General features: G+C 39.8%; 1 protein-coding gene across 1 annotated transcript; it reads left to right on the forward strand.

Annotated features, from left to right (window-relative positions):
- Positions 1-1,822: 1,822 nt before the first annotated feature.
- Positions 1,823-14,656, forward strand: LOC106097580 (plexin-C1). The gene is made up of 18 exons (XM_019346436.2): positions 1,823-2,548; positions 2,641-2,826; positions 5,630-5,746; positions 8,286-8,360; positions 8,627-8,761; positions 8,836-8,936; positions 9,013-9,118; positions 9,197-9,362; positions 9,599-9,701; positions 9,880-9,955; positions 10,295-10,336; positions 10,461-10,594; positions 12,178-12,357; positions 13,158-13,266; positions 13,444-13,614; positions 13,698-13,865; positions 14,093-14,192; positions 14,366-14,656. Exons 1-18 carry the CDS (start codon positions 1,823-1,825, stop codon positions 14,422-14,424), a joined length of 2,754 nt encoding a protein of 917 aa, XP_019201981.1. The 3' UTR covers positions 14,425-14,656.
- Positions 14,657-19,340: the final 4,684 nt, after the last annotated feature.

The following is a 19,340-nucleotide window of genomic DNA, read 5'->3' on the forward strand; positions in this document are numbered from 1 at the left end:
ATACCAAATCGTTAAATTGAAGTTTAAGTTGCTAAATCTTAAATTTATAATAAAGCTCTATAGCTCTATCTATAAGCTCTATCTATAGTAAATTCTAATTCTAAATCTATTATTAAGTCTATAATAAAAAGAAATGTAAACCTAATCCAGTTGAATTACAAACACCATCAAGTGTGGTACAATTCCTTAATCTTCAAACCCCAGAATTACTGTCTAGAATATACATGACACTTTCCAAAAAAGGTGAATCAATATGCCTTCCTATTGCAAAGTGGGATGCAGATTTATCAGTGAGCCTAGACCAAAACTTCTAGTCTTAGATATGCTTAAAAACATTTAAATTGATTAGAAATCCCAGTCTACAATTAATACAATAAAAAAATACTACATAGAGTGCACTATAGAGGTGAACATATGTTCAAGATGGACCATCTGACAAATCATACTAGAAAAATTTGCATTTCCTGCGAAAATGCTGTGTGGATGCCTTAACGCTGAAGCTCTCTTCTGAAAAGCTGAAAAAGATGAAAAGTTGCAAAAAGTTGTATGGTGGTGAAAAAAAAAATTCGCCCTGAGCAGGATTGGAACCTGGGGTTCTGGGTGTTCTCCACCTTCAAGCTGGGGCTCTGGCTGGGTCCTGGTTGGTGTGTCGCAGTTGTATTATGACCATCACTTTGTTCAGACTAGCATCAGAAATAAGAATAAATAACGTTTGTTATTACTGACATTTGTTGGTAATAACAGTCTGGTGGTCTCTGTCAGAGTAGAAGAAGTCATATTTTCATATTTTGGTCGGTGATCATTTAACGCACAGGTGTCGAACTCCAGGCCTCGAGGCCCGCTTTCCTGCTTGTTTTCCAACTAACCTGCCCTTGTAGCTTCTTATTGGCAAAACACACCTGATCCAGGTAATCAGCAGCAGGTAGGGCAGGGATATCTCAAAAAAAGCAGGATACTGGCCCTCGAGGACTGGAGTTTGACACCCCTGATTTAACGGATGCCATAAACTTAAGAAAAATAATTTCCCAGAGCTGACACTAGATGTCGCCTTTGTTGTTCTGTCGTTAGAACTTGTAGGAAGTTCTGCGAGTTTTCAACGCCAGCACAGACTTCATGTTTGCAGGGATCAGTGGACCTGTGCTCAGCGCGACTGATCTAAAGATCAAATTACATAAAAAAACATCGAATGAAAATATTCTGTCTTTATTAAAACCATACAGTGTGTATCCTTTGACATCACATTACAGAGCGAAAAAGCTCATTTGCTCTCACCTGATGTGGCTCTAAGGCGATATTGAGTTTGTCCAGTAGGTGGCAGTGGCTGCTCAGACAATGAGTGACTGATAAAGTAATCGCTTACAAAGTAACGCAGGCCAGCCATGGTAATGGAAGCCGACAGTAACACAGAACTAGTATTGAGGTATGTTTCAGATTAATAAACCTCAGTGTGCACCTGGACGAACATTGTCTTCCTTCAGTGTGTAACAACTTACTGAAGGTTCAACAAATGCTTTCTCAGCAGCTGAGTGCTGTCACTGTTTTGATTTTGTTCAGGTTCTGCTGTCACACTAAACTGTACAGACTGAGAACATGGCAGAAAGTAGAGAAAACAGCTGAAAGAAAATAGTAACGATGAAAAATTGAAATCTGATTTTTCTATTAGCTGGGTGTGCTTCCTTCTACTTTTAACACTTCTTTTTTCAGCAGAGGCACACTGCGCTTTTACGCACGAGTCTAGAGGCACTGTGTCACAGAGCAGAGTGCCATGCAGACCTTCAGTGTATGACGGTGTCCCAGGCACAAGTATCACTGCTGCTACAAGATGATCCTGCTGCTCGCTTTGCTTTCTGTTCTCTGGGGAGAACGAAGTCTGTGCCTGGAGGAATATGGAGGCTTTACCTTTGATGGAGACATCCGCCAATTTGCCGTTACTTCCAACAGGCTTTATATCGCCACAGAGGAGAGGCTGTACCAGCTGAGCCATGATCTGACTCTGATCAACAGTCTGACCCAGAGAGGAATCTTAAAGACCGGAAACCAACAGGATGATGTTCAGTTTTACCGGGTTTCTGACACAGCTGAGTGGAACGATACTTTCAGCATCAACGTGTTGTTGCCTTTCACAAAGAATGACTCTCTGATCAGCTGCGGTGTGACTGACGATGACTGCGGTCACTGCGAGGTTCTGGACCTAAAGAACATCTCCAAGCTTCTGTACAGAGAACACATCCAGGTGGGACCTCTGAAGAGCAGCAACAGGTCAGTCAGCTTTCTGGTGGATGTGAAGAAGAAAACAGAAAATGACACGTATATTCTCACTGCGATACAGAAGAAAGGGACGTTTGAAAAGAGGTGCCCTTCCGATTCCGAAACTATCAACCTTCATAATACAGATAACAAACAGGGTGGAGGTTTATTTTCTCTAACTGATGGAGCTTCGGGCACGCCTAAGATTAAAAATAAAGGTGATGTGGAGTTTGTTGACGGGTTTCAGATTAAATCAACCATCTATCTGTTCTCCAACGTGCTCTCAGCTCAGACAAACAGAGTCCGCCTCATTTGGCTCAAAGGCGAAAAAAGTAAAACTGATACACTCAAGTCTCTGCGGGGCGCGACTCTCAGTGTCTCTGACGGTGAAAGCAGCAGACTCGTGGCCTCCTCGGTCATCCCGGGGAGCAGCCAGTGCTTTGGAGCGGCGTGTTCAGTGTGGATGGAGGAGACACCGACACCGAGCTGATGGTGTTTGACATCAGCCCTGATTACAGCAGAGCAGGGGACAGAGATCCAGACTTCTACACCTCTGTGCCATCAGAAGTGACGGTGACGGTGGGTCACTGCATAACTTCTAAACATGTTCTGAATGGTTCCTGAATGTAGTCTCCACCTGTGCCTCCACAGTTTCATGTGGACATTCATGAAAGCAAAATGTTCAAAGAGAGGCAGATTACTTTATTACACAGTGTGGTCACAAAACTAGAAACATCAATCGACTCAGACTCAGTCTGCTACTTCACATGAAAATTTAATGTTTGTTTCAAAAAGGAGAATTTGCTCTAAACACCTTTAAAATCTACAATAAATATATATAATAAATGAATGCATATTTGTATTTTTAAAGTAAAAAGAACGGAAGCCAATCATAATAAATAATAACATTATAATATATATAAATACAATCTCACTGAGACCAAACAGAAGACACTTAAAAGACACTTTGTCTCAGGTAATTTCTACAAAAACTCATATTATTTCCAAAGTTGACGACACCAGAAAAAGGAGTCCGAATTACGTAAAGTGCTGGTGTGTCTGCTGGTGCATGTGATGAACAAACTGGGTTTCACTGAATGATGTTCGGCTTCATCAAAGAAAGCTGGAGTCCATAAGACCTAAATTTGTAGGTGTGAGCAGGGATGTAGCACTGCTGTGGGACCCTTTTCTGATCCACATCTCTTGGAAATCTTTTGACTCTTTTTTTCTTTTTAACAAAAAAAAAAAAATCAACCACAGCACTAGTGTTTTCTGTATTACAGTGTAATGGTTAAAAAAAGAGATACTTAAAACTTAAGAAATCTGATAAATTAATTAAGATCACATATATGATGGTGGTGTTTATCCCCCATGTAAATTGACAAGCTCTCTTGTTATAATTGATAAAATCTTCAAGCTTTTTTGCGACTTCATTTTCAGTGGAAAAAAGGCTGTTGAGTGTTGCTGGGTAATAGTTGACCTCAGCTAGTTTTTCAGTATTTTTCCATTTTCTGAAGCCATAATAAATGTAAATAATATATTAAATTGTTAATTGTGAACGTTAAACGAGTTTCCAAACACATTATTTATTTATCAAACTGACATGGCTGTAGCTCAGGTGGTCAGGTGGTCAGCTACTAAGAGGAAGGTTGGTGGTTCGATCCCAGTCTGCTCCGGTCTGAATGCCGCATATCCTTTGGCGAGATACTAACCCCATGTTGCCCTTCAGTACATCCATCTGAGTATGAATGTTAGATAGTGAGCACTTACATCTTAGAAAGCGTGATTGGGTGAATGAATTAGTTGTATAAAGTGCTTTGAGTGCTCAGATAGAGTAGAAAAGCGCTATATAAGAACCAGTCCATTGACACTAACATTAAAGTACTTTGGTTCAGTCGGGCTAATATGTTAAAATACATTTTATTAAATGAGATTTAATCAAATGTTTTATGTCATCAAACACAACATGCACTGATCATGTTCAGTCAGATCAGTGCATGTTGTGGTTTAATACATGAAAACATTTGAGAGTTTGTACTCAGGAAGCCTACAATGGTGACCTGCCTGACAGTGTTTTATTATTGTCCTCTGCAGAGAAAATAAAGTCAATATAATAAGAAAGGTACCTGAATGTCATCTATATCAATATTCAACTTTGGATAATATACTGAAGTATTCATAATTAGAGCTATTTTGTTATATCTTGTAATATATTGCATTATTTAATTTAGCAAAGGTTCTATTCTTACTGTTTTGGAGCAACTGTGATGACATCATTTATTCTGGGATTAATAAAGTATTCTGATTCTGATTTGAACATTTTAACAAAAACTAAATAAGCACATCCATAATTATACAAAGGCCAACTTGCAAACTTTAAAAAATGTAATTGTGTCTTTTAAATATTATTTTATCATCCTGAAATGCACAGGCTTTCTTACAGCTGGTTCAGCATGCAGAGAAGCAAATGCTGCTTAAAGTCAGTGACGATAAACCTTCAGATGAAACTGCTGACAGTACAACTGATTACTTGGAAGAATTTCTATCTGCTTCCATCCAAGCTCCGCTTGTGTTACAATATTTCGCCATCATAACAGCTGCTACTGCTACTTATTTTATTTTTGATCTTCTTCGATACACAAATGTTGCTTTGTTGCTGTGATATGAAGGCAAATCCCATTACGAGATGGACTAAACATTACTAAACCACAACTAAACATTTTCTCTCATTTGTAAGGGGTTTAGGTGGAATGAGAGAGCTGTTACCTTTTTGGAATTATAGTTCAGTCACTCAACCAATTTATTGACACCATTCTAAACATAACAGTGATTACTTGGAAATAAACAAAAAGACACTTTCCATTACAGCATTACAACAGTCCCTTGTACCGGTGGGGCTCTAAATTCCCAGTTCCACTGTCCCCACACTATCATGCTCCTAGTGAGAGGTCAGTTAATTAGTCACTTACAGAGTTGCTGCTGTGGTGACAGATGTCAGTTATGGTCACTGTGCTCTCATATGACTTGATAAAGATTCATTATCAGTATCCACATACTTCATGAAATGCTGTGAACAAAACACAAGGCACAAATCAGCATCACTCTCTTGAAATAGCAGATTTTTTAATTATATATGAAAAAATTGCATCATAGTCAATTCAGTTTATTGAGCATTATTTCATATTTGAATCATGTTCATGTATGTGATTATACAAGGTGTAAACACAAATAATGGATGTGCTGTTTGGGTTCATAAATTTAAAGCACTTCATTAGGTTTGGAGTGATGACAGCTTACTTCTATTTTAACCATCTTGAGTTCTAATCTAAAGATATCTAAAGTATCAGATCTGATGATCAGTGTGTTTGTTTCTCGGCCAAAGGTCCTGAAACCAAAGGCAGTCCTCTTCAGGCACAGCTACATGACCTCTGTGCTGGCAGTGAGGCAGAGAGGCTGGATGGTTTTCTTCATTGGGACAGGAGACGGGCAGCTCATTAAGGTGTGTATGAAACGAAACTTCTAAAGTACCATTACATCAGTACATCTAAATGCCATTTCATCATCCTGAAATGTGCTGGATTCCTCACATGAAACAAACATGAAAAATAGTTCTGTCACCAAAATATATTTGTTGAATTAGCATCTATTAATAAAATCACAAACAACCACTGACCCAAGATAAATAACAAACAAAGCTTTTTAAAGGCAAATAATTTATGATTTTTTTAGCTTGCTTATTTGAACTACTCTCATTTTATTTCATTGTTGAAGTCTTTGCTGCAAACTGCAGTCACTTGTGGTTTCACTTGTGTGCTCTCAGTCTCACTGTGAGTTCATCTGCTCACACACATGCAGGTGTTGTTTGTGGAGTGGAGAGATGAGAGATGTGACCATGAAAGCACTAAAAGCTTCTAAACAAGTATTTTACTGATATGACAAAAGTTAGAAAGTAAACAAGAAGAAGTTTGAAATGTAGTGAGAAACTATTGAAAACATACAAATAAGAAAACAGTTGATGTTGCAGGTTTTAAATACCTCCAGACTGCTCTCTTCCCGTTATCTTCCTCAGGGCTATGTTAGTTCTCACCAGTTAGCAACAGGTACACAGCTGCGAACAGTTGACACATTAAACACTGAACATCACAGGACTGATTAGCTTGACCCACACCTGATCTCACTTTTTGAACCATGACTGGAAGAATCTCTGATGCTAATATCAGACTGATGCATTGCTAGTGTTGGCTACCTATATGTTACTATGGTGGGATTCACTGTCTCTGCTGTTGGTAATCCCATAGAGACGCTGAAGCCTGTACATGATCAATATTTGTCAATATGAGGTTGTCCAACACAAATATGATAAGATGGCGACTGAGTTTTTTGTATGAGTGAAGACTTCGGCCCTGCTATGACACAGTCAGAAACACAATTTGTATCCTAAAAAGAAGAAGGAGATACTTTTTTCTCTTTTTTTTCTTTTTTTGGGGGGGTTCTTTTATTGAATTATGGCTCTTTTGGTAAATGAAACCACTCGGATGCAGTTGAAGTGCAGACTTTCAGCTTTAGTTCACTCGGCTGACCATAAAGATTGCATAAAAATGTCAGGAATTAAATCTCCAAAAGTTGATTCTGTTCATCTGAACGTAGCGTTTTCAGTGGGAGAAAGGTTTCGTCACTCAGGCCGATACTTTCTCAGCAATGCAAAGCCCCCAGCATCTAACATCACCATGGAGGAGAGGAAGGCACCCACATCACTTGGTAATGACAACAACATTATCATCCTTCCAGCAGACATACGGATCAGTATTTAAGGTTTGACTCTCATCACCCACTGGAGCATAAATTGGGTGTCATCAGGAGGCTACAACATAGAGCCAACACCATCCCCAGAGGAGCAGAAGAACATCACATCAAGAAGGCCCTGAGTGCATGTGGTTATCACAGCTGGACATTTGTCAAAGCTGGCAAGGCACCTAAAGAAAGCTCCAGCTGATCCAGGAGAGAAGGACAACTGCTGCCTAAGCGAAAACCTGTAGTGATCCTATATGTGTCAGGAGTATCGGAACAGTTGAGATGCATTTTTTCTAAACACCGTGTCTCTGTAGCTTTCAAACCCCAAAACACGCTGCGCCAAAAGTTGGTCCACCCCAAGGATCGGGTCCCCCGATACAAACACTGTATCGCTGTTAACGCTGTAACGCTGTTAAGTGCCAGGAGGATTGCCAGGATTTATACATCAGGGAAACCAAACAACCTCTGGCGAAGCGGATGGCACAACACAGAAGAGCTACCTCGTCAGGCCAGGACTCTGCTTATAAGATTGGGGGAACCTGCAGTCAGCTGAGACTGAAGAAGTCACTTGGATAAGTGACGAAACGTTTCTCCCACTGAAAACACAACGTCCAGATGAACAGAACCAACTTTTGGAGATTTACTTACCTGGATGACTGAACATGCATCAAGACGTCAGGAATTAAAGCATTTTCAACATAATCCCTTCATTTCAGGGGCTGAAAAGTAACTGGACTTGGTTGAAAACACTTTGCTGGCAATGACAGCCTGTGGGTTTCCTCCTCTTTAATGCCCTGCCACGCCTTGTTGTTGCTTGTTTGTGTGCCTTTTGTCTGAAGTTTAGTCTTCAACAAGTGAAATGCTTAGTTGGAACAAGATCAGGTAACTGACTTGGCCATATGGGAATATTCCACTTCTTTGCTTTAATAAACTCCCGGGTTGCTTTGGCTGTATGTTTTGGGTCATTGTCCATCTGTATTATGAAACACGCCCCAACTAATTTGAGTGCATTTAGCTGGATTTGAGCAGACAGTAAGTCTCTGAACACCACAGAGTTCATTCAGCTGCTTCTGTCCTGTGTCACATCATAAATAAACAATAATGTCCCAGTTCCACTGGCAGCCATGCACGCCATCACACGCCCTCCATCATGTTTCACAGACCATGTACAGATGTTTTCGCAGCTTAAAGATGGCTCATTTAACCTGCATGGAGAGCTCTTTTGACTGCATGTTGTCTGTTCGCAGCAAGATCTTCCAAATACAAGCACCACTCCTCAAATCAACTCCAGGCCTTTTATCTACTCAACTGATCATCACATGGTGAAGGAATTGCCCACATCTGCCCATGAAATAGCCTTTTAGTCATTTATCCAATTACTTTTGGTCCCTTTAAACAGAGGATGGCACATGTTAAGGAGCTGAAACTCTTTAACTCTTCATCCAGTTTGAATGTGGATACCTTTAAATGAAAGCCAAGAGTCTACACATTATGCCTATATCTATTATATAACTGCAAGTCGAATATGTTTCAGCACAAAGTAAAATTAAATAAATAAATTCTTGTTTTCACAAATTCTTGTTGTCAGCTGTCTGTGGACAGGAAGTATCACGCTGCCTGTCCCACGGTGCTCTACAGGACCAGTGATGACCGCAAAGTGATTCCCAAATTACATCTGGATCCAGTGGATCGTAAACATGTGTATGTGCCATTTAGAAACCAGGTACTTATATTATTTACTGATTATCTTAATGTCACATGTACCTGTGCTGCATTTTAAAGTGTTTGTTGTTCTAGATGAAGCGAGTTCCTGTGTCAAAGTGCAGCACGTACACAAATGTGCAGGAGTGTTGGTCTGCACAGGATGCATACTGTGGTTGGTGTGGCTCTAAAAGCAGGTGAGAGAAACAACATGTGCAGCTGACGTCTTCAAACAATTCTGGACTGGGTGATCATTTCTTCTTCTTCTCCTAGCTGCACATTTGAAGATGACTGCACAGATTCAGACTGGCTGTCCATTCCTGATGAGTCCCAACACAAAATGATTTCCCACAAAGTTGAAAAGGACACAAATGGGCAGGTACAGCTTACAAACACACTCGGGACTGTGATCATTTGTGGCTTTCAGGTATTTGTCACTTATGTTCTTCATTTTCAGATTTTACTGAAACTCCACACACACCTGACTGTGGGCCAAGAAGTGTCATCTAACTTTACCTGTCAGTTCGCTGCAAGGTCCAGCTCAATTTGTGCTCCGAATAACCCTCCTCCACAGTTCCCACAATGCACCTGCATCCTGTCTGATCGTACACTTCCTGCTGATGGTCAGTGACTTTTCATAAATTAAATACTTTGCAGTCAGACCTACTTACTGATTTGCAACATCTCCCAACCAGCAAAATAGAAACATTACAGAGCTGACTCTGACAGATGAATACTCTTTACTAGTTGACAAATCTGAGCTGTTCGTTATTATAAACTGTGCAACTCATTACACATATGTTTAAATATTAGTAATTGAAGGCTATGACATTGATCATGTTATTTTTTTATTTAACAGGTCTGCATGTCACAGTGAAATTTAGGCTTGGTTCAACACAACTGTCAGAACAGCTGAGGTTGACCAACTGCTCTGACATCAGTGGACCACCAAGTTCAGTCTTGTAAGTTCAGGTCCAGATTATAAAGATTATGAAGATGGATCACTAATAACACAACATTATGTGTCATCACCAAGAAGAATGCATTACTACTGAGGAGTCTCTTTGTTGTATGTTGTATTTTTGGACATAATCATTTTCTTGATGATTTCAACACTAATATGTGATTGTTTCTCTTCAGGTGTCAGCAGTGCATCAAAGCTGGTTGTAGATGGAACATAAACAGATGTTCCTGGGCCGATCAAACAGAGATCAATGTAATAATTCATGTCTTTAGTTTACCTAGTTCAGGATTTTCTTCATTAAATCTTCCACTTTAAGTTTACATTACTTTTGAGATTTGTCTACCATTATTAAGAGTGGGTTGGTCTAACGTTCAGATATCTATGGCTTCACAAAAGCAGCAATATTATATACAATAATATGTTAACTGATTATGACAACTCACAAATGCAAATTCAGTTGCTTGACAAGAATTTAGATTAAATGTTTTCCTTGTAAATAAGACAGAAGTTCCATTCTCATCAGTTCTACATAGTTTCTTTAGACAGTGACATTAAACCTGCCATATTGATTCTCTCTGCTTCCTCCTGCAGGACAGTGTTTGCCAAAATGTGCAGTCTGGGAAGAACTTCTCTGTGAGTCTGAACCTCAGTCCTCAAACTCGTTGTTCCTCTGACACCTTATTCATGTTCATCAGAGCTTCTAACATCAGCAGATGGCACTGGATTAAAACTGATCATTTTTGTGTCTTACTGTCAGATCCCAGAGATCTCCTCCATCACTCCCAGTGTGGTGTCTTTCTACGGTAGAAACCACGCAGTGCTGTCAGGTCGTAACCTCGATGATGTGACTGCAGTGAGGATCCAGGCAGATACTGACTGTGCTCCAAAAGAGTGAGTCACTTTACACACACACTTGTTTAAATAATTGTCTGTCTGAAATCAAAGAATGGTTAAATGACAGTTTCCTCCAGTTAAATACAGATAAAACAGAAACTTTGACTATTGCTCCTGATCACGTTCTCAGAAATTAGGCAGCATATCAATTTTTTAGGCCCTTCATTTCAGTTGAGTCTCAGAAACTTAGGTGTTCTATTTGACAGTTCAATGTCTCTTGAGAAACACTCTAAACAACTGGTCCAGAACTGTTTTTATCATTTAAGAAGCATTTCTAAACTCAGACTACTGGTGTCAAAGGCAGAACTTGAGATGATTATTCATCCTTTTATCTCTTCTCGTTTGATTTTTGTAACGGTCTTTATACCTTTCTCAACAAATCAGCTTTGGATCGCCTTCAGACTGTACAGAATGCTGCGGCAAGACGTTTAACTGGCACAAACAAAAGGTCACATATTACTCTTGGTTTGGCTTCTCTTCATTGGTTGCCAATAAATTTAAAGGGTTCATTTTAAAATTTTAGCCCTAACTTTTAGAGCTCTGCATGGCTCCCCAGTACATCTCTGACCTGTTGAAACCTCGTGCTTCATCCCGAGCACTTAGGTCATCAGGTCAGAGGTTACTGTTGGTCCCACACATGAGATTCAAAACACATTGGGATCGGGCTTTTCAGGCACTGGCACCAAGGCTGTGGAACTCTGTTCCATTGTCTTTATGCTGTCTAGACTCCATTGACTCCTTTAAGAAGCAGCTGATGACATTTTTATACAAACAAGCTTTTAATTAAATTTTTTTTAATATTTTATAATATTTAACTTATTTTTCTGGTTTTATTATGAAGCACTTTGAGATTTTTATCTGTGAAATGTGCTATATAAATACATTTTACTTACTTACATGTGAGAGTTTGTGCTTTGGATATAAATGACATGTTAAAGAGCAGAAATGTTTCCAGGGAAACATCAGCCACATTATAAACTCACATATTCTACAGTTTAACAGCTTTTATGAGCGACCATCTAGTTTTATGAATGAGGACAGCTTTTTCCTAAAGAAACTGGAAACTCTTTTTGTTGAAGTTCTTCCACTAAAATGAAGTCCTCATGATGTTTTATATGTGCTATCAAATGTAGATAATAATGTGTAGCTTTGGGGGGTTTAGGCTCCTTGGTCAAAAATATTATTTTTCATCTACAGTGAAAAGCGTCAATCTGAAAATGATGAATAAACACCTGAAGTTAAAATGTCACACATTTTGCATGTCATCACCGTTGCTCAGGGAGACTGTCAGAGTGTAAACCTCAAACTAAAGCTGAGTGTTTTGCTTCTTTATGCATTTGTGGACTTTAAAGTAAATGTTCACTATTTTGTGGAATGATCTGCCTCTATGAGCTTGTCTTTAAATCTGGATTTACTGTTTACTTTGTAATCCAAATAAAATAAAGGATGTATTAAACTCATAAAAACACAGATTAACATTTATTAATTTTGAGGAAGACTTTGCTGCTCAGCTTTCTTGGGGTTTTCTGCGTGTTGTGATGATGTTAGTGACTCTGTTTCTCTCTTTGTGTTCTGGTCAGATCTCCTGTTTGGGACAACACTGGTTTCAGTCTGATGTTCCACATTCCCACTTCAGATATCAAAGGTGTGGTCAGGGTATGTCTTCTCCTCCCAGATGGTCGTTGCCATGGCAAAGCTAAAATCACTTACAGCTCATTACCATCATGCACCAACATTACTCCCAGCAGCAGCTGGATCAGGTATGTTTAGTTTTGCTGAAACCTCCTAAAAAACACAGAAGATACAGAACTTCTATCTGTTAACGTCTCAGAAACTGTTTTGACCAAAGAAACATCACATCAGTATCACGTGCTGCTACATCCTGCTGTAAGAGAACAGATATATTTATCATAAAAGGAAGGAAGTTTTTTCATTAGTCAGCCGCCTTTTTTTGTTTTCCTCTGCTGTCTGCAGAATGAATACATGGGGTAATTTGTTAGCTTTTCAGTCCATCACACACTTTAGTTTGCAGCATATTATCTATGCTAAAGTAATGATTCAGTCCCTCAGATTGTCTAATGCAGAATACACTAATATGTGGAGAACTCCTTATTTTCTAGAGAAATATTTTTAGTAGCATAAAACTGGGATCTTCTTTACCTCCTACAACTCCTTCCCCCACCTGTGCAAGTGCATGCATGTGAATGAGCGCACCTTCATTCCCACCCAGACCTGCAAGCTTTGCTCTTTCATGTTGGATCAGCTCCAGATAGCAATAAGTCCTATTAGTGAGTTTCTTAATCAATCTGAAAACAACAGTAACATCTAAACATAAAAAGATCTTTATAAATGAAAACTGTTAAATTTGGAGGAAATGTTTTTGGACATCTCTCACGACTCTATCAAATAAATCGTGTTTAAAACACAGTTTGAATAATTCACACTGTTAAGCATTGATAAAAAGTGGGTTATGCTTACTGTTCGAATGGAGTGTGGGATCAGATGATTTTTTTCCTTGCTGTCCCTCTGCTCTGACTAAATCCTGCTTCTTCTCCTGCAGTGGGAAGAGGAAGATCACACTCATGGGGTCTCACCTTAACTTTGTTGAAGGGGTCGTCCACAGCCACGCAATGCAGGATGTCAGACTTCCCAGAAACATCAGCTCTCAGGTGGGTCTGTAGACACAAACAATGTGCCTTTGAAATGACATCAAGATGTTTTCATACATGAACTCTGAACATTTTTTGGAGGATCAGATCTGGAGATCTGACAAACCCATGTCATAATCTTATGTCCTGCTTTAGTCATGTCGTGCTGTCTTTTGTGTTTATTTAATTTCATTGCAGTACCTCACCTATGATTCACCTGCAGCTAGGAGTTTTTCTAGCAGCACTCTGTTTGTGAAACTAGCCAATGAAACCTTAGCCTGCTCCACAAAACTCTCCTACGTTCCAGACCCTGAGTTTACCAGCTTCACAGTTATAAGGACAGGGGAAGATGTGCGCATCACCATTCAGGTAATATTTTCTTGAACTACACATGCTCAAACATGTGACGTCTGTTCATCAGAGCTCAGCTTTTGTTTCTCTTGATGTTTCAGAAAAAAGCAGACAACCTGGAAATGATGATAGAAGAGTTATCAGTGTGGGGCGTTCAAGACGATACAAAATACCAGTGCATCATGGAAGCCAAAGAAACCTGGACCAACACTGACTTTTTCACCTGTGGATTTAAAAGCCCATCCAACCATGAATTTAAGGAGTTACTGGTAAATCTTTCTTTTATGCCACTCCAAGAGAGATAAGTAAGTTTTCTAGAGGAGAAACCTGAAACTGAGATAACCATGTATCATGAGGGCAAACAGACCTTTTCATCTGTATTCGTAACAAACAGTTGCTTTCAAACTTCAAAATGATATTTATGCATACAATAAAGATTTTGACCCATTGCTCAGTTGAGACCTCCCTCTGTAAAATGTTTCTCTTTATTTTGTAGATAAAGTATGGTGACAGGACAGTAAGTCTTGGGCTTGAGTCCCAGTTACACAAAGCCCTTCAGATATTGCGTTTCATGCTGATACCCTGTGTTATTGCAGGTAAGTAACAGAAATGTTTCTTTTTTACAGTTATGTATTCTTAGACAACATGATGCAAAATGATTGCTTTACACCACTTTCCACTTTGATTTCAGCAGAAATAATAGAAAAGTTTTTCTTCTCCACTTTATGGATGATGTTTCAGTTTAAATGAGTTACTGTTTGTCTTTCAGTCTTGGTGATTATCTATTTCTGGCAGAAGAGACTCACCGTTGAGATGAATAAGCTCTGACCACTGACCAGCCTGAGTGTTCTTGGGAAAAAGTTTGTCTTAGGACAGGCATTGTAAAGCTTCCTGCAGAGTTTGCTTTGTTTTATTTTTTCTTTCTCTCTTTACGATTTTAATTATACTGCAAATGTGTTTTAACTGAAATCATATTATCAGGACACAAATAACAAATTATTTCTTCTGTTGTATCCTTTATCTTTTGCATATTTAGTGTAACAGGTTTTAAATGTGATGTTTTTTCTTACAAGTAAAAAACATGTGGGACATCTGGGTCCATAAGTATTTGGACAACTACACAATTTTTGCTTCAGTTCATGAAGTTTAACAAAATTATTACGAAGCTATTTAGGAACTGTAACTATTTTTCTTTGTAGTTTCCATTTTCAGATACTTTGGTTCTTCATAAACGGGCAAAATAAACTTTTATTTCATGCTAAATGTTGTAGGCCAACAGTGACCCCTGGTGGCTAAAATGAATTTGGAGCTTTTACGCCTCACAGGATTTGTGTTAATAAAATAATCATCATAATTTAAAAATCACATAAAATCTTTTCTTCAAAACTGAAATTTGCATTATTATCAGCAGGAGAGCACTGAAGTCTGAAGTGATTTTAGATTACAATATGGTGAATGAAGGTAAGATTGATGAACAATATATCTAATATAGTAGATAGCGGTGTCATTACATATTTTTCAAAACATTACAAAAACAGTACACTGTCAAAAAAAAATCACCAAAATCATTACAATGCTTTCTTTTATGTTGCTAAGATAGAAGGAGCACTTTGAAGCTTCATAAATGTAGAAAATGCAAAAGGGGAGGACAGATGGAGGGCAGTTAATGAGTTATGAAGTGCAGAGGATTAGTAAGGAGGAAGTGAGGGCAGAAGAATGAAGAAGTGTACTGGTGCCAATTTTAAAGAACAAGGATTATGTGCAGAGCTGTGATAACTACAGAGGGATGAAGCTGTTAATGCTGTTGAAGTCAGGAGTGACAGAAGTATGTGATGTTGATACACTGAGGACAATGAGACAGTGGTGAAGTGTGCAGTAGGAGTGACAGAGGGGTACAAGGTGGGGTGGGATTACATCAAGCATTAGTGCTGAGCCCCTTCTTATTTACAGTAGTGATGGATAGTTTTACAGCCAAGGTCAAGCAGAAGTCTCCATGGACTATGATGTTCACAGTTGACTATGTGATTTGGAGGCAGTGAAGGCAGATGAGTTAAATACCTGGGGTCAACCATCCAAAGCAATGGACAGTGTACAAGAGACATGAAGAGTGTAGGTAGGGTGGAGTTTGTGTAGACTGCTGTAACATAAGCGGGGCAGCAAGCATGAAAGCAAAATTTTTCAAGATGATAGTGAAACCTGCAATGATGTATAATCTGGAGACAGTAGCACAAACAAATAGGTAAAGTTAAAATGCTTGAAAAGGCCATACCAGGGACCAGGTGTATATATTTCCTACCCATTCAGTGAAATACCCCTCACATGACATGCGTACAAACTAAAAGGAAGTAGACATACGACATGATTCACACCTGTTTTATCATTAAAGAAAAGATATTGCTCCTACATCCCGGCCGACAAATACTACAACAGTGTAATAATTTGGGTAGAGCACACCTGGCTTATTTGAAGCGTTTCAGTCAGGTTTCAGAGCTCAGCACAGCACAGAAACAGCTTTAGTGAAGGTTACAAATGATCTTCTTATGGCCTCTGACAGTGGACTCATCTCTGTGCTTGTCCTGCTAGACCTCAGTGCAGCGTTCGATACTGTTGACCATAATATCCTATTAGAGCGATTAGAACATGCTGTAGGTATTACAGGTACTGCACTGCAGTGGTTTGTATCATATCTATCTAACAGACTCCAATTTGTTCAAGTAAATGGAGAGTCCTCTTCAGACACTAAGGTCAATTATGGTGTTCCACAGGGTTCAGTGCTAGGACCAATTCTATTTACATTATACATGCTTCCCTTAGGCAGCATCATTAGAAGACATAGCATAAATTTTCACTGCTATGCAGATGACACGCAGCTCTATCTATCCATGAAGCCAGGTAACACACACCAATTAGTTTAACTGCAGGAATGTCTTAAAGACATAAAGACCTGGATGGCCGCTAACTTTCTGCTTCTTAATTCAGATAAAACTGAAGTTATTGTACTCGGCCCTGAAAATCTTAGAAATATGGTATCTAAGCAGATTCTTACTCTGGATGGCATTACCTTGGCCTCCAGTAATGCTGTGAGAAACCTTGGAGTCATTTTTGACCAGGACATGTCCTTCAACGCACATATTAAACAAATATGTAAGACTGCTTTCTTCCATTTGCGCAACATCTCTAAAATTAGAAATATCCTGTCTCAGAGTGATGCTGAAAAACTAGTTCATGCATTTATTACTTCCAGGCTGGACTACTGTAATTCTTTATTATCAGGATGTCCTAAAAACTCGCTGAAAAGCCTTCAGCTAATCCAAAATGCTGCAGCAAGAGTACTGACAGGGACTAGAAAGAGAGAGCATATTTCTCCTGTTTTGGCTTCCCTTCATTGGCTTCCTGTTAAATCCAGAATTGAATTCAAAATCCTGCTCCTCACATACAAGGTCTTAAATAATCAGGCCCCATCTTATCTTAATGACCTTGTAGTACCATATCACCCTATTAGAGCACTTCGCTCTTGCACTGCAGGCCTACTTGTTGTTCCTAGAGTATTTAAAAGTAGAATGGGAGGCAGAGCCTTCAGTTTTCAGGCCCCTCTTCTGTGGAACCAACTTCCAGTTTGGATTCGGGAGACAGACACTATCTCTACTTTCAAGATTAGGCTTAAAACTTTCCTTTTTGCTAAAGCATATAGTTAGGGCTGGACCAGGTGACCCTGAATCCTCCCTTAGTTATGCTGCAATAGACGTAGGCTGCCGGGGATTCCCATGATGCATTGAGTTTTTCCCTTCCAGTCACCTTTCTCACTCACTATGTGCTAATAGACCTCTCTGCATCGAATCATATCTGTTATTAATCTCTGTCTCTCTTCCACAGCATGTCTTTCATCCTGTTTTCCTTCTTTCACCCCAACCGGTCGCAGCAGATGGCCGCCCCTCCCTGAGCCTGGTTCTGCCGGAGGTTTCTTCCTGTTAAAAGGGAGTTTTTCCTTCCCACTGTCGCCAAAGTGCTTGCTCATAGGGGGTCATATGATTGTTGGGTTTTTCTCTGTATTTATTATTGTGCTATCTACTGTACAATATAAAGCGCCTTGAGGCGACTTTTGTTGTGATTTGGCGCTATATAAATAAAATTGAATTGAATTGAATTGGACTGCTAATCTGGAATACCAGTCATTTTCCGATGCACGTTTGGGCCACTGGGCAGTGGCCATACAAACATTGGCAGCAGCCCAGTGGTTGTCTTGGTCGTTGTGTCCTTGGGCAACACACTTCACCTACCGCCTACTCGTGATGGGGCCGATGGCGCGATATGGCAGCCTCGCTTCGGTCAGTCTGCCCCAGGGCAGCTGTGGCTATAACTGTAGCTTGCCTCCACCAGTGTGTGAATGTGAGAGTGAATGAATAGTGGAATTGTAAACCCATCTGTGGGACTAATAAAGGTCATCTTTATCTTTATCTTTATCTTTAACGCTCATTGGCTCTCACCTGTGGCTCTAAGGCAATATTGAGTTTCTCCAGTAGGTGGCAGATCACACAAATGAATGACTGGCAAAGTAATCCCTTACAAAAGTAAGGGATTACAGGTCTGTCATGACAGGTCTGTCATGGTAATGAAATTCGACAGTAACACAGAACTATTATTCAGATATGTTTCAGATTAATAAACCTCAGTGTGCACCTGGACGAACATTGTCCTCCTTCAGTGTGTAACAACTTACTGAAGGTTCACCAACCGCTTTCTCAGCAGCTGAGTGCTGTCACTGTTTTGATTTTGTTCAGGTTCTGCTGTCACACTAAACTGTACAGACTGAGAACATGGCAGAAAGTAGAGAAAACAGCTGAGGGAAAATATTAATGATGTTAAATCCTAAAATTAAAATCTGATTTTTCTATTAGCTGGGCGTGCTTCCTTCTATTTTTAACACTTCTTTTTTCAGCAGAGGCACACTGCGCTTTTACACACGAGTCTAGAGGCACTGTGTCACGGAGCAGAGTGCCATGCAGACCTTCAGTGTATGACGGTGTCCCAGGCACAAGTATCACTGCTGCTACAAGATGATCCTGCTGCTCGCTCTGCTTTCTGTTCTCTGGGGAGAACGAAGTCTGTGCCTGGAGGAGGATGGAGGCTTCACCTTTGATGGAGACATCCGCCAATTTGCCGTGACTTCCAACAGGCTTTATATCGCCTCAGAGGAGAGGCTGTACCAGCTGAGCCACCATCTGACTCTGATCAACAGTCTGACCCAGAGAGGAATCTTAAAGACCGGGAACAAGCAGGATGATGTGCAGTTTTACCGGGTTTCTGACACAGCTGAGTGGAATGATACTTTCAGCATCAACGTGTTGTTGCCTTTCACAAACAATGCGTCTCTGATCAGCTGCGGTGGGACTGACGATGACTGCAGTTACTGCGAGGTTCTGGACCTGAAGAACATCTCTAACCTTCTGTACAGAGAACACATCCAGGTGGGACCTCTGAAGAGCAGCAACAGGTCTGTCAGCTTTCTGGTGGATGTGAAGAAGAAAACTCAGACTGACATTCTGACTGCGATCCAACAAAACAAAGAAAAGCCCGAAAACAATAAATGTGGTATTAATCAGCAGACTATCAACCTTCATAATACAGATAACAAACAGGGCGGAGGTATATTTTCTACAACTGATGGATCTTTAGGCACACCTAGGATTAAAAATAAAGGTGATGTGGAGTTTGTTGATGGGTTTCAGATTAAATCAACCATCTAT

The sequence above is a fragment of the Oreochromis niloticus genome, linkage group LG17 (assembly GCF_001858045.2).
Source record: "Oreochromis niloticus isolate F11D_XX linkage group LG17, O_niloticus_UMD_NMBU, whole genome shotgun sequence".
NCBI lineage: Eukaryota > Metazoa > Chordata > Actinopteri > Cichliformes > Cichlidae > Oreochromis > Oreochromis niloticus.